The following is an 11763-nucleotide window of genomic DNA, read 5'->3' as shown; positions in this document are numbered from 1 at the left end:
GCTCCAAGCCAGGAGGCGGTCCGGCGTTCACTATGGGGGGAAAGGGGTGGGTGTGTGTTTGCCCCGAGGGACAACGAGGCCACGCCCCCAAAGCCAGCAACTAAGGCGAGACCAGGAAGACCCTCGCCATGGTGGTCCGGGCCGGGGGGTTGATCCTGTCGTCTCGCACGGGCCTGGCAGTCACCACCGCGGCCCCCTCCCAAGGCCGGGGCGCCAGGCCGGCATCGAGCTCCATCATCGCCTCCGGGCCGTAACCGCCGTGTTCGCCGGCCGGGTCGAGCCCAGAGTGCAGGACCCCGTGGCGGCGCACGGGGGCACGGGGACCTATCCTGGGCCATCTCATGGGATGTGCGTCTGGGGCACCGTGGAAGAAGGCCCCGCGCCCGGGACGGGAGGTGACGGGGGTTTGCAGTTGGGGGGGGGGGGTTGTGCTCATGGGCCGCGTCGGGGAGGCCAAGTGGAGATTGGGAGGTCGCTGGCAGTCGAAAGCCAGTGCTTGGGAAGATGCGGGTGTGTCTCGACCAGCCCCACGACTGGGGCCCATGCCATGGACTTGGTAATGACAGGCCCGCAAGGAACATGCCCGCGTCTTAAGAGTTCAAATGTTGGCTCCTCACCGGGCAGAGTCTCCTCGGTGCCACTTGACTTGTGCCGCGCTGGTTCCTAAGAAACATTTGGCATTGTTCTCTAACTAACGACACAGATTCCCAGTGAAACGAATTCTAAAGGAGTCTTTAGCCTCTTGGCTTGAAGTGGGTGCTTAAATGCCCAGATAGCACCATCAATCAATCCCTCCCTAGTCGCTGAAGTACTCTTGGTCTTCCTCGTATGGGAGGATTTCTGCCCCGTACACGACTTTATCGAAGTATTCTTCACGTCCCAGTTGCCTCCAATAGAACATGTCTTTGTGCTCGTGGCGGTGGATGTCCCATGCTGCGTCGTCGAGGGCTCGATACTTGTTCAATTCCGTCTCGACATCCCAGATTTTGGGCCCGGTGTTAAAGGTGCACTGAATGAGCTCTGACCTGTTGTTGATGATGTCATCTAGTACCAGTGGAAAATCCTTGTAAATATCTGTTGTTGCAGTTAGTCTCAGAAATGTGAGACAGGACGAGGGCAGGCAGTATGGGCTTACAGCAGCATGGACCACGTAAACGCATGAAAAAATCATCGGCGCCCTCCTCCCCGATCTCGGACTGCTCAGCTTTGTCTTTCAATGAAATTTGCCAGGCCATTTGCCACGCCGCATCGCGTTGGATGTACTTGATGAAAACGTCTGAAAGGACGTCATCGCCCGGTGCACCATCAAGAACCAATGTGAACGAATCCTTTGGCATTCCTGCCGGGATAAGAGACGCAGCCTCCATCATCCAGAGTGCAATGTTATTTGTGGCTCGTACAGTCGAGAAGCCCTCGGAGTTATAAATCCACGCCCGTACTCGCTGGTCCTCCGGAGTAGCTTCTAAATCGGATCCCTGGTGTTCGGAATCATGGCTTTGCTGTTGGAGGATGGTTTTCCATACGCTGACACGCCGCTCAACGCGAAGTTTCGGATTCTCCACACAGAACTTGATGAGCCCATGGGCGTGGCTTTCCGGAAATGCAACACTAACATTCTTTTCAAGAAGCCGGATGTGACGTAGGTAGAGGCGCAGTCCGCTTGGAAGGGAAGAAAGAAATTTGATCGCAACCGAGGCTGCGGAAAAACGATATTTTCCCCTGTTCTCCGCTTTATCTATATGGTCATCGGAGAACTCGTCTAGTATCCAGCGTTTCAAGTATCTTTGTCCATTCCAAAACTCAGCCGTGTGGAGCTGGCGGCTTGCGTGACAGTAGACAGCCCCGTTGATGCAGACGTCGGCGGTCTTCTTGGCGTAGGGTCGAGATAGCTTGAGGAGGTCGTCATCTGTGGGGAGGCTCCAAGCCGGGAATTCGGAGTCGAGAGCCAAAAGCTCGCGAGGGGGAAAGGTTGGCCGCTCAACAGCGGGTCCGCTGCTGAAGCAGTCGTGATCCGCTGTAACCTTCAAAGCATGCATGAGGGCTGCGCGCATTGATGAGCGCACAATCCCCCATGAACCTGTCGGGCCCTGACCAGATTCGGGGCAATGTTCGTGCGGTCGAGCTTGCAAGACCTTGTGGGCGGAGTTGATCTCAGCCCAGGGGGTATTCTCCTTGAGAAGAATACGTAACAGTGGACCAATCGATGGATGGGTACGTACCACCTCCTACAAGTACCCGATGCATGGTGAGCATTAGAGCAAGAATAAGAGCAGCGTAAAATAGGGGAAGGGGGTTAGGGGGGGGGGCAAAATGCGGTGGTTGACTTACATCCACCACGGCTTGAGTGTAACAAGGTCGGACAACGGGACCGTCCTCGTAGTAGAGGAATGATGCAGCCTCCATGGTCCGCGGGACCCGCAGAAAGTGGAATCGAGCCGCCCTGACGCGCACCTCGTCCGAGTTGTTCCTCGAGATCCGTGTGCTCGAAAAGGTGATGGTGTTGAACTTGAGGATAAGACCGTCTGTTTCGCCGTGGATCTGCTTGCAAGTGGACCTCAGGGCGAGATCGATAGAATCCGTGTTGTTGGCCGGTGCCAGGTTTCGCAGATTGTTGCACGACTCTTCGTGTCCTTTTGCATCGTAGTCGAAGTTGTAAACAAGGCCCTCCTCGAACGTCACATAGTGGCGATAGACCTCGTCGCGAAGCTCACGGGGCAGGTTCAATAATGCGCATGTGGAAGCCATGACGCGGGAGTTTGGTTCTGTGGTTTAGGTATAGCGATGTGTGATTGGTATGGAAATCCTCAGACCGGGGTGGCCTGGGGCGGGGTCGGTGGTCTTCTTTATTATACCCGGTTAGTCTAGGAGCAGTGGTGCTAGTCATGCTCTAGTAAAAGCACGGGTGCACGGCCAATCTAACTAAATACTCCGCGGGCTGGTCTGGGATGAGTCTTACGGCGAGTGGACCAGGTACCTTCACATGCACCACCAACCACCCTTGGGGCGCCGGACTAGGGATGGCCAGTGAAAGTTTCAAAGTCGAAATATTTCAGTCAGCCAGCCAGATTTCATTTCACCAGGCTGGGTGGGTCTGAAATATTTTGTGGGTACCTCAGGTCTGGTGGGTCTGCCATATAAAATTGAGGTAGTTTGCTAGCAACTGGTATCTTCTTGTACGGTCTGCTAGTGTAAAGTACTGGTGGGTAGCTGGTAAGAAAACAGGTGTGTGGGGCAGAATGCTTGACCGCCTGCCGTTTTGAGTATAGTGGGTCGCCTAAAAAGGTTAGCGAGACTTTCAGTTTTCCATTCACTGGAGGGCGTGAAAATTCAGATTTCCTTCAGAAGGGTAGGTGGGCCTGACTTTTCGCCATCCCTACGCCGGACAGTTTGCGGACGCGAGCCCCCCCCCCAAAGCCCATCCCCCCTCCCCCCAAAAAAGGGGAGAGAGCCAGGTCACACATACATTTTATAGACACACAGCGGGCCTAGCACATATCAAACTCTGCACTTAGGTCGAGGAACGGTCAAGCAAAAACGAGTCACAGGAACATTCACCGAGATGCATGGGGGACAATCAATTCGCGGCTGCATGCATGCTACGCAGCCGCGGTCATATGGACTATTTGTATTTTTTTAGTTCCACTACTAAGCTGGAAGCGAACAGTTAGGGTCCCAGAGGGACGAGACACAATGTATCTTTCAAAGATCAGCTCAGCTAAGTTTGCCATGCAGGACTTTTCACAGTGACTTCACAATCTGCTGCTGGGTGGGCATGAGTTAATAGTTAATCCGTGGTGCTGGGGATGGGCTCATAGTTACTTGCCGTCTACAACGCCGTCTGTTGTCAGAAGACGCCTTCCTGCGCTAGTGCGCTGGGCCGTGCCTGGTCTCCGACATTTGCGTGTTAATTATTGTTCGGCGATGGGGAGTTGGGGGGAATGTGAAATATTGCTTCAGACTCGGGGTGAGTAGGGTACACACCGGTTCGGGCCGGCGCTGTTGGCACGGTCAGCTCAAGTGTAACATGCATAATATCATGAGGGGTGTAGGGGAGCGGGTACTGGTCAACATACCCGTCAGCCTTGACATGGACCGGTCTCATTGGTCAGCTTGGGAGGGGGCATTTTCTCCAGTATCTCTTTACAGTGGTGGGACACATACCCGTCGAAGGTTGAAGCCATCGCGGACCGCGGGCTGCCTTGTGTTCCAAGATTAGCTGAAAACGCACAGGGTGATGCGGTGTGGTGTATGCTCCAAGGAGCCGACAAGCAGATCAGCGTGGGAAGTGGGGTGGGTGCTCGTGGGGAGGTGGGCCGCCTACTAACCTAGTCTTGACGCCGTCGAGCACTATGTGCGAGGTCGCCGTGTGACTCAGGCCTTCCCTTTCCTAGTCAGCATTTTCCTGCGTCCTCGTGATCAAGGATATTACCACACACGAACACCTGATACTGTATGAGTACAGGCCCAGCTGTCTATATGGCCGGAGGGAAGAACTCACAAGTTGGCTGAAATGGGCGAAGATAAAAGCTGCCATTCCCCCGACTGCTATATGAAATCAGCCGCGAATCACGAGGCTGGGTACCTGGATAACTAGGCGTAACCAAGTACTATACCAAGTGCGGGTTTTCTCACGGGACACGCACGGGTTCTGGCTCTGCTCTACTTGGCGGTGTTAGCAAGTATCGTGGTCAGGTGTGCCGACCAGTGTCGGAGAGCAGAAGTGCCTACCAAGCAAACACCCATCTGGCGAACCCAAGAGACTGGAATGTTAGCGTCAATGGAAGGCATGCGGAGTTGTGTCTTGGGAGAAAGATCTCACCCATCAGCTCCGCTGCGTTGCTTTGCCAATTAGCGAGTGATGAAGATGCCTATTGGCACCGGGAGACTGAACTTACCAAGCAAAACCACTCGAAAGCAGTCGCTCAGCCTGCCACGCTTGTCGTCATGGTTAGACATTCGTTGTCTAAAGGGGATTTCTAGGCATACCAACCCACCGAACAGAGAGACAACCTCCTTTGACACTTAGTTACTATACAGCATCGAGACGGGGGGAAGAAGAACATGTTCACTGACCAGGTAAGGCAACCACACTCCATTGCTGCGCACAGTACTCAGTCACGTTAGCAGGGCCCAGGAATGGGCTCGAGAATCGGTTCTGGTATGATGTACCTACTCTGGGTTCGTGGTTCTGACAGATCTGCCTAAATGTCAGATTGATTGCTTGTTAGTTGAGGCCACGAGGGTTAAAGATTACTATCCTACCACGAACAGAAGAAGAAATGGCCATCAACGACCAGGTCTACGACCGCACGAAGGCAGACCTCCGCTTCGACTACACAGATCATGCGATGGTTAGCCTATAGACGAGAAGGTCGATGTCTCTAGTAATCTACTCACAGAGAAGTCGTCGACGTCTAAGACGATCAACGTATTTCTAGAGAAGCTGAGGGATCACGAGCCTGATTCGAAGCACATTGAGATCTATGAGAATCTCAAACTCAAGCTTGAGGGCTCCCCTTCAGATTTAACTCCCTCAGAGGGAAAAATACTGGAGAAGCTCGAGAAGAGGCTCGAACGAGGCTAGAGACTTGGAAATATAGGTAAGTAGATATCCATCAAAGGTTAAAGTCTTATATATCACTTACCTAGACGAGGTTGCAGCAACATAACACAGTTAAATAAAAAACCAGTTATAAAATCACAATTATAGGTCTTTTAGCCTCATACCCAGGAGGGGACTTGTTGTCTTTATATTCACGTGAGGTTGGACGAGAGCTGGAGGGGGGGGGGGGGGAAAGGCACGGAACAGGAAAACGATCGAGTGTGGTATTAGTAGCGGCTACCTAGGGGATGGATGGAACAACTAGTAGCAATCAGGTTGCGAGGCCCGCGGCGCCGGGGGCGGTGGCCGGCGCCGGGGGCGGATCGGCCTGCCTCAGGACCAGGTGGGCGTATCGCCTCCTCTTGGGGGCGGGCGCATCCTGGCCGGCATCGCCCGCCGGCGCGACGGCCTCGGAGCGCCCGCGCTTCTTGGCCTCGGTGACCTTCCAGCTTGCCTTTGTGAACTGGGGGATCCCAAAGGTCTTGAAGGCGAACCTGACGGCCTCCTCCGGGTACTCGGCGAAGATGAGGTGCAGGTCGGTCACGCCGTCGGTGCTCTTGTGGAGGGCCGCCCTCCTCTTGGCCATCTCCCTCCCGTAGCAGTCCCTGCCCTTGCAGTAGACGAAGAGGTGCTCGACGGTGTGCCTGCCCTCGTCGCACAACGGGCAGCTCTCGGTCGGGTGCAGCGCCCGGCTGTGCAGGTTGGCGGCCAGGCCGATGTTGCCCGTCCTGCAGTGGAGGAGCATGGTGCACTCCTTGCGGCACATCTCGTCGTAGTACATCAGGCTGTCCAGGCCCCAGGACTCGGCGAGCGCGAGCGGCCTGGGGCGGTTGTGCCTCTTGTCCCAGCCCTCCCTGTACTGATCCCAATGAGCCCTGCACCATGCGTGGACTGCTAGAGTTGCCATCCTGTCGATCGCCCTGTGGCGCGCCTTTGGCTTGCTCCAGGTCTCTTCCATCCTGTCACGTCCGTGAAAGGATCGCAGTCGTTTCCTCGTGGCCTTGATTACCTTGTCCGCCTGTGTCTGAAGCTGCTGCAGAGGGTGATGCTCGAATCTCTTCCACGGGCGGGGGTACCACAAGGTTGCCATGCGTTGTGCCTTGAGCTCACGGTAGACGGGGCAATGGGAGGTCCTCTTGGCGAGATAGGAAAGAGTCCTCATCTTGAGGTAGGTGGATATCTTGGGAACACATAGCTCCTTCCGGATGACCTCGGCGCTGGTGCCGGCCATGGCTCCGGAAATCTCAACGAGGCACTCGTCCTGGAGCTTGTCCAAAACGCCCACGAGTTTCGCGGAGAGAGTGCCTGGCCTGCGAGGGCTGAGACCGGTCACGAACCACACCGGGGAAGCGTAGGAAAATGCGGACTGGATCTGTGAGGTGTACAGCGTGCGCATGCGTTGCAGGTCGGGGCCCCAGATTGACCCAGACATCTGCTTCAGGGCCCGCATTCTCTTGCTGACTTGGGAGACGACGTGGTCGATGTGGAATTTCCATGAGAGGCGGTGGTCCACCCGGAGGCCAAGGATGTTGAGGAATGGCTCGTCATGCTTGAACAGTTCCTCATCAGGAGGCAAATTGGCGATTGACGGTCGATCTTTGCGCCTCTCTACGCCATGGCCTGGACCCAAGAAATGGAGTAGACCATATTTATGAGGGGCGAACGTCACACCGTTCTTATCTGCCCACTGTTGGAGCTGGCCATGGACCCATGTCAGTCCTTCACAGTTCCTCGCGAAACTGGTGGACCATACGGTGATGTAGCTGTCGTCAACAAATGCGAATATTTCGAATGTAAAACGATCGAGAATAAGTCTCTCGAGCAGCTTGCCAATGCTGGTTAATAGGGCGGGCATCCTTTTCCGGCTTGGGAAACAAGATGGTCCTGGAGAGCTTGAGAAAGTCGGGGTAGTGGCATTTGACCAAGCAGGCGGCAAAGATGTCTTCCAAGTAGTTAGGGTGTGATGATGTCGCCAACCATCTTGAGCCTTCTCATCGTCTCCAGTGGTGGCAGAAGTTACCGCTTGTCTGTAGGATCTCTGGTTCGATCCAGCAGTCTGAGCGGGGCGTCCGACGGGCCCGGGCCCATGATCAGATGGAACATGCTCCGTTATAGCTGTCTGAAGGGCTGAGGTGCAGCGTGGCAAGCATGTCCCGGTCCAGTGGGTCTTAGGTACAGTGGTACTCCGTACAGACCCTACCACAGACACTGCAGTGCGACCTTGCGGGCCGTGCCGCCGTGCTGCTGGGCCTGTGTTGAAAATTGAAATGCCCCGGCACTGCACGGCGGACCCCCGTCAACTTAAGAGTCCCCAGCAGATGCAACCCTATCCCGCTACTTGCATCCAATTCAGGCGTAGCACTTCAACCCTTCCAAGTCCCACCAATATCAAGAGGGCTGCCATACTCCACCAGGCCATGTTCTCTTGATGGAGCATAATGCAAATCAACTCAAGACATTATCGGATCTCGATGGTGATGCTCTATCATTTTCGGACCCGCGATATCACGGTACATCCTCAAGACATAGACCTTGTGGTGGTGGCCAAGACACCAAAAAGCCCACAAAGGCAACACATCCCAACCAGACCATTGTCCACGAGGACCCTTGAAGACAATACATATCTACTCAAGTATCCACTCACAACGCATTGTCTGCCAACAATACCCGTGCCGTCCTCCAGCCGCCACCCGCCCTTATAAAAGCCCATCTTCCCACACCCACATGCTCTGTCCACGCTCAATATCCCACCCACTACTAACATTTGAACCCACAAGCAGCCAGGTAAGCACACCCAACCTCTCACCACCACACTAACCATCAAGGCCATCCCCGCACAAACCACCGCACAAATGCTGGCCCCCCGCAACACAACCGACGACGACGCAGCCACAGCCGCAGCCGACCACGAACGGGGCCTGCTCACCCTCCTGGTCTCCTTCACGGTCGTCCTGGTGGTTACCCTATTCACAGCCGCCATCGTCTGCTGCTGCTGCCAGGGGAGCAACAAGAAGAAGAAGAAAGAGGACAGCAAGGCCCCCGCCGGCGGCAACGGCCAGGACATCGAGCTGCAGCCGCGGCCGCACCACCAGGAGGAGGAGGAGGAGGAGGAGCGGCCCCGTGCCCCGCGCCCTGTCGTCCTCCCGCCGCGCCGCGTGCCGGACCCCGAGCCGAGGCCCGCGCCACGGCCTGCAGCTGATGCCTCGAGGTCAAAGGGCGGCGGGCCTGCTGCTGTTGCTGATCCGGGGTGTGGGCTCTGTCTGCCGGATTGTATGTGCTGACTTTGCTTTTGTTGTTCTAGGGGTGGGGGTGACTCGGCCGGGGGATACATCAAGGATAACCGGGTGAGTTCGGGAGGATGATTGTTATTGTGCTGGCTTTGGGTGTATTACATACAGCCATCTCTGACTGTTCGGTAAGTCTTGTTCTGCATTTGATTGTCCAGTGCGCATATCTCCAAGGTAAGGTTCCATAGATTGCATAATACTGTTGTGGGCTCGCTAATCCCCTTCCTTTGCCTCTCCATTTGTGACTCTTTGCTTCCCGCAAATAGACGATACTGGTGTGTTGACTGCTTCGCTTCTATTCTGCATATCTCTGAATACATGTATATTAGTTCCAGTCAACGGCAAAAAGCTAATGTTTGATCTGTGATGGCGTGCAGCTTCTCGCTCCGCTTGACATCAATTGATTATCATTTCATCTGGATGGCACATCAAAGCACCCTCAAGAGCATGCATGATACTATTGATGCCGTGCAAAATTCCCCATCAGCAAATATGCGCTAATATCACCAGAGACATGGATTTGGCTTCCCAGGCTTCCCGTATGACTCTGCAACTCTGCCGTGGAACTTCGGGTCAGAGAGCGCGGGCCGGCCCGTGTCGGGGACGTCTAAGTTGGGTGCGCCCTCCTTGTCGTTGACGTCAATGTTTCTGTGTCTTGTCCTAGCCGCATCCGTAGTCGTGACGACACGCCCGGCGCTCCGCCAGATGACATCTTCCATTGGGCTGCTTCCGCATACAAGGTGTAACCTACTATCTTGGAGTAACATATAGAACCTCCTTTTCGCATACATCCCGGATCAGCCCCACAAACCATCACCACCGCCACCACCCGTGTCATGCCACCCAGACCATCGTCGTTATTCGCTGCCACCCAACGAGCATCCAGATCAGCAACCAAACGCAACAACGTCCCATTCTCATCAAGAACCATGTCATCAACAGGCACCCCATCAGGGACCGCCCAGGCCCAGGCCCAGGCCTCAGCAGACACCACTGCCACCGCGCCCTCCTTCTCATCCATCGGCATCAAGAGGACGACAATCGAGACCGCCCCGGGCGTGACCCTCTCCGAGCACCAAAAGGTCCTCGTCGGCTCAGTCCTGGATGTCCGTAACTAGCAGTCCACCCCCCCCCCCCCCAACCCCGCCTATCCCAGCTCCGAGACCGAGAGGCTTGATGAAAAATCCCAGGCCCCAGGCCCCTCGCTAACACACACACCACCGCTCACAACAAACAGCTCTTCGAAGGCAACCCGACCCTAAAGCACTTCACCCTGTGGGAGAAAGACGCCACCTTCGCGGACAACATCACCGTCGCGCAGGGGCACGCAAGGTACACGGCGCAGTTCTACGGCCTGCCCGCGCTCTTCAGCCCCATCCGGCTGCAGTCGCACCGCGTCACGTCCGCGGGGGACCCGGGGCCCATCGAGGTGGACATGAGCAACAAGTACGTCGTGAAGGGCATCAGGGCCGAGAAGGTCATGAACTCCGTCGTGCGGATCCACGTCGGCGCCGGCGGGCGCATCGCGCGCGTCGAGGACCGCTGGGGCGGCGAGCTGCCCTCGGGCGCCGTCAGTGATGTGAGTGGCAACCTGATGAATCCCCGGACCTGGGGCCCCCTGGCGGCCGCGCGCTGGGCCGTGCGGGCCGGGGGCGACGCCGCCTGGTGGGCGTTCTGTGCGTGCTGCTGGTGGTCGCCGTTCCTGGTACGCGGGCTGCCTGTTCTGTGACGGTTTTTGGTTCTTGGGTCGGATGAGATCAATGCTGACTGGTGGTTTTTTCTCTTTTCTTTGCTAGGCCTTCCGGAAGTTGAACGCCGTGACGGTGCCGGCTTTGGTCAAGGTCCCCAAGACTGAGGAGGAGGATATGATGATGAAGGCTGAGAGGGAGAAGCAGTAGGCAATGCAGGGGGTTTTGACGGTGGCGGTGTGGTTAATTTGGAATCGCTAATACACAATCGGTGGTTCGTTTCTAGGTGGTGGTTTCGTTTCTAATCCCAGTCATATAAAATTGTATCTGACATCCTCATGCAGTGCAAGAGCAATGAATCATTTGGTTGTTCATGCGTACTACTCCTCTCAACTTAGGGTAGCTTACTCCGTGCAATACTTAACCAAAAGTGTGTCATAAACCCCTGCCGTCCACGGGTGAAACTGGGTATTCTTTCTACCGCTTTACTCGGCTCCTTTGGGACTAGGTCTTTGAGAACCTGGCACTATATCAGGGTACCGCATACGCGTTCGGAATATGTACGAATCAAGACGAAAACCACAGTTGCAGCGTAATGGCGAGAACCCAACGAGTTGTAAGCGACGTGCAGTTGGACAATTCTGATCGTGGGGAACTGACGGAAACCAGGTTTCCGAGGCGTGTGCCAAGAGCCCCTATTTGCTCCATTTCACCACTTTCGGTATCCTTCCACCAATGTGTCATAGCTACGTACATCTACATTGCAAAGCCTAGGGTGAGTGGATGACTTTATGGCCATTTGGCCTGCCTTCAGGACTTCTGATTTGGCAGACTGCCGGATTCGAATCTTTCAATCTGCATGGTATTCTACAATCATTGACGCCGCTGGAAGTTCGTTCGGCAATTCTGTTCCACACGGCAGAGGGCAGATTCAGCGATGTTACTAGCGATCATTATAGATTAATATGAGTAAAGTGAATATCAACAATCTTTTAAAATACTTCCCATACACAAAGCTGTCCGTAAGAGGGGGAAAGAGGCTTTCGTCATAACCAGTCCCTCTACATGCTGCCATGGAAGCTCTAAATCATATATGTGGACTTCAGGAATGCAGGGTGGACTGCGTGGAGGCATCCTTGTCTTTCTGCGGTTGCAAAAGATCGGAATATTGCATGTTCATCGATTT

The 11763-nt window shown here is 55.2% G+C and overlaps 4 protein-coding genes across 4 annotated transcripts; 2 read left to right on the top strand and 2 right to left on the bottom strand.

The window, feature by feature from the left end:
* Positions 1–660: 660 nt before the first annotated feature.
* KVR01_009178 (uncharacterized protein) lies at positions 661–2784 on the bottom strand. The gene is made up of 3 exons (XM_044788174.1): positions 2329–2784; positions 1136–2225; positions 661–1074 (listed from the first exon to the last, which is right to left on the bottom strand). The coding sequence occupies exons 1-3, from the start codon at positions 2743–2745 to the stop codon at positions 797–799; spliced, it is 1785 nt and encodes a 594-aa protein (XP_044641680.1). The 5' UTR covers positions 2746–2784; the 3' UTR covers positions 661–796.
* A 3089-nt stretch (positions 2785–5873) lies between these two features.
* Positions 5874–7457, bottom strand: KVR01_009068 (uncharacterized protein; the record flags this gene model as incomplete). The annotated part of the gene is made up of 2 exons (XM_044781764.1): positions 5874–7222; positions 7274–7457. The coding sequence occupies 2 exons, from the start codon at positions 7455–7457 to the stop codon at positions 5874–5876; spliced, it is 1533 nt and encodes a 510-aa protein (XP_044641570.1).
* A 997-nt stretch (positions 7458–8454) lies between these two features.
* Positions 8455–9173, top strand: KVR01_009011 (uncharacterized protein; the record flags this gene model as incomplete). The annotated part of the gene is made up of 3 exons (XM_044789551.1): positions 8455–8849; positions 8904–8946; positions 9156–9173. The coding sequence occupies 3 exons, from the start codon at positions 8455–8457 to the stop codon at positions 9171–9173; spliced, it is 456 nt and encodes a 151-aa protein (XP_044641513.1).
* Positions 9174–9554: 381 nt separating this feature from the next.
* On the top strand, positions 9555–10991 carry KVR01_009290 (uncharacterized protein). The gene is made up of 3 exons (XM_044789616.1): positions 9555–9995; positions 10127–10594; positions 10686–10991. Exons 1-3 carry the CDS (start codon positions 9726–9728, stop codon positions 10785–10787), a joined length of 840 nt encoding a protein of 279 aa, XP_044641792.1. The 5' UTR covers positions 9555–9725; the 3' UTR covers positions 10788–10991.
* Positions 10992–11763: the final 772 nt, after the last annotated feature.

The sequence above is a fragment of the Diaporthe batatas genome (genome assembly GCF_019321695.1).
Source record: "Diaporthe batatas strain CRI 302-4 chromosome Unknown Contig00011, whole genome shotgun sequence".
In the NCBI taxonomy this organism is placed as follows: domain Eukaryota; kingdom Fungi; phylum Ascomycota; class Sordariomycetes; order Diaporthales; family Diaporthaceae; genus Diaporthe; species Diaporthe batatas.
Note: the sequence above shows the minus strand (reverse complement) of the source record. Positions and strands in the feature narration are given on the sequence as shown.

Bases quoted from the DNA above. Each gene is read 5' to 3' on its own strand.
- KVR01_009178 (XM_044788174.1), bottom strand. From the start codon at position 2,745: ATGGCTTCCACATGCGCATTATTGAACCTGCCCCGTGAGCTTCGCGAC. The intron at 2,226-2,328 runs GTAAGTCAACCA...GGGTACTTGTAG, and splicing joins ACACTCAAGCCGTGGTGGAT to GAGGTGGTACGTACCCATCC. The intron at 1,075-1,135 runs GTAAGCCCATAC...CTGCAACAACAG, and splicing joins TTTACGTGGTCCATGCTGCT to ATATTTACAAGGATTTTCCA.
- KVR01_009290 (XM_044789616.1), top strand. From the start codon at position 9,726: ATGCCACCCAGACCATCGTCGTTATTCGCTGCCACCCAACGAGCATCC. The intron at 9,996-10,126 runs GTCCGTAACTAG...CACAACAAACAG, and splicing joins TCGTCGGCTCAGTCCTGGAT to CTCTTCGAAGGCAACCCGAC. The intron at 10,595-10,685 runs GTACGCGGGCTG...TTTCTTTGCTAG, and splicing joins GCTGGTGGTCGCCGTTCCTG to GCCTTCCGGAAGTTGAACGC.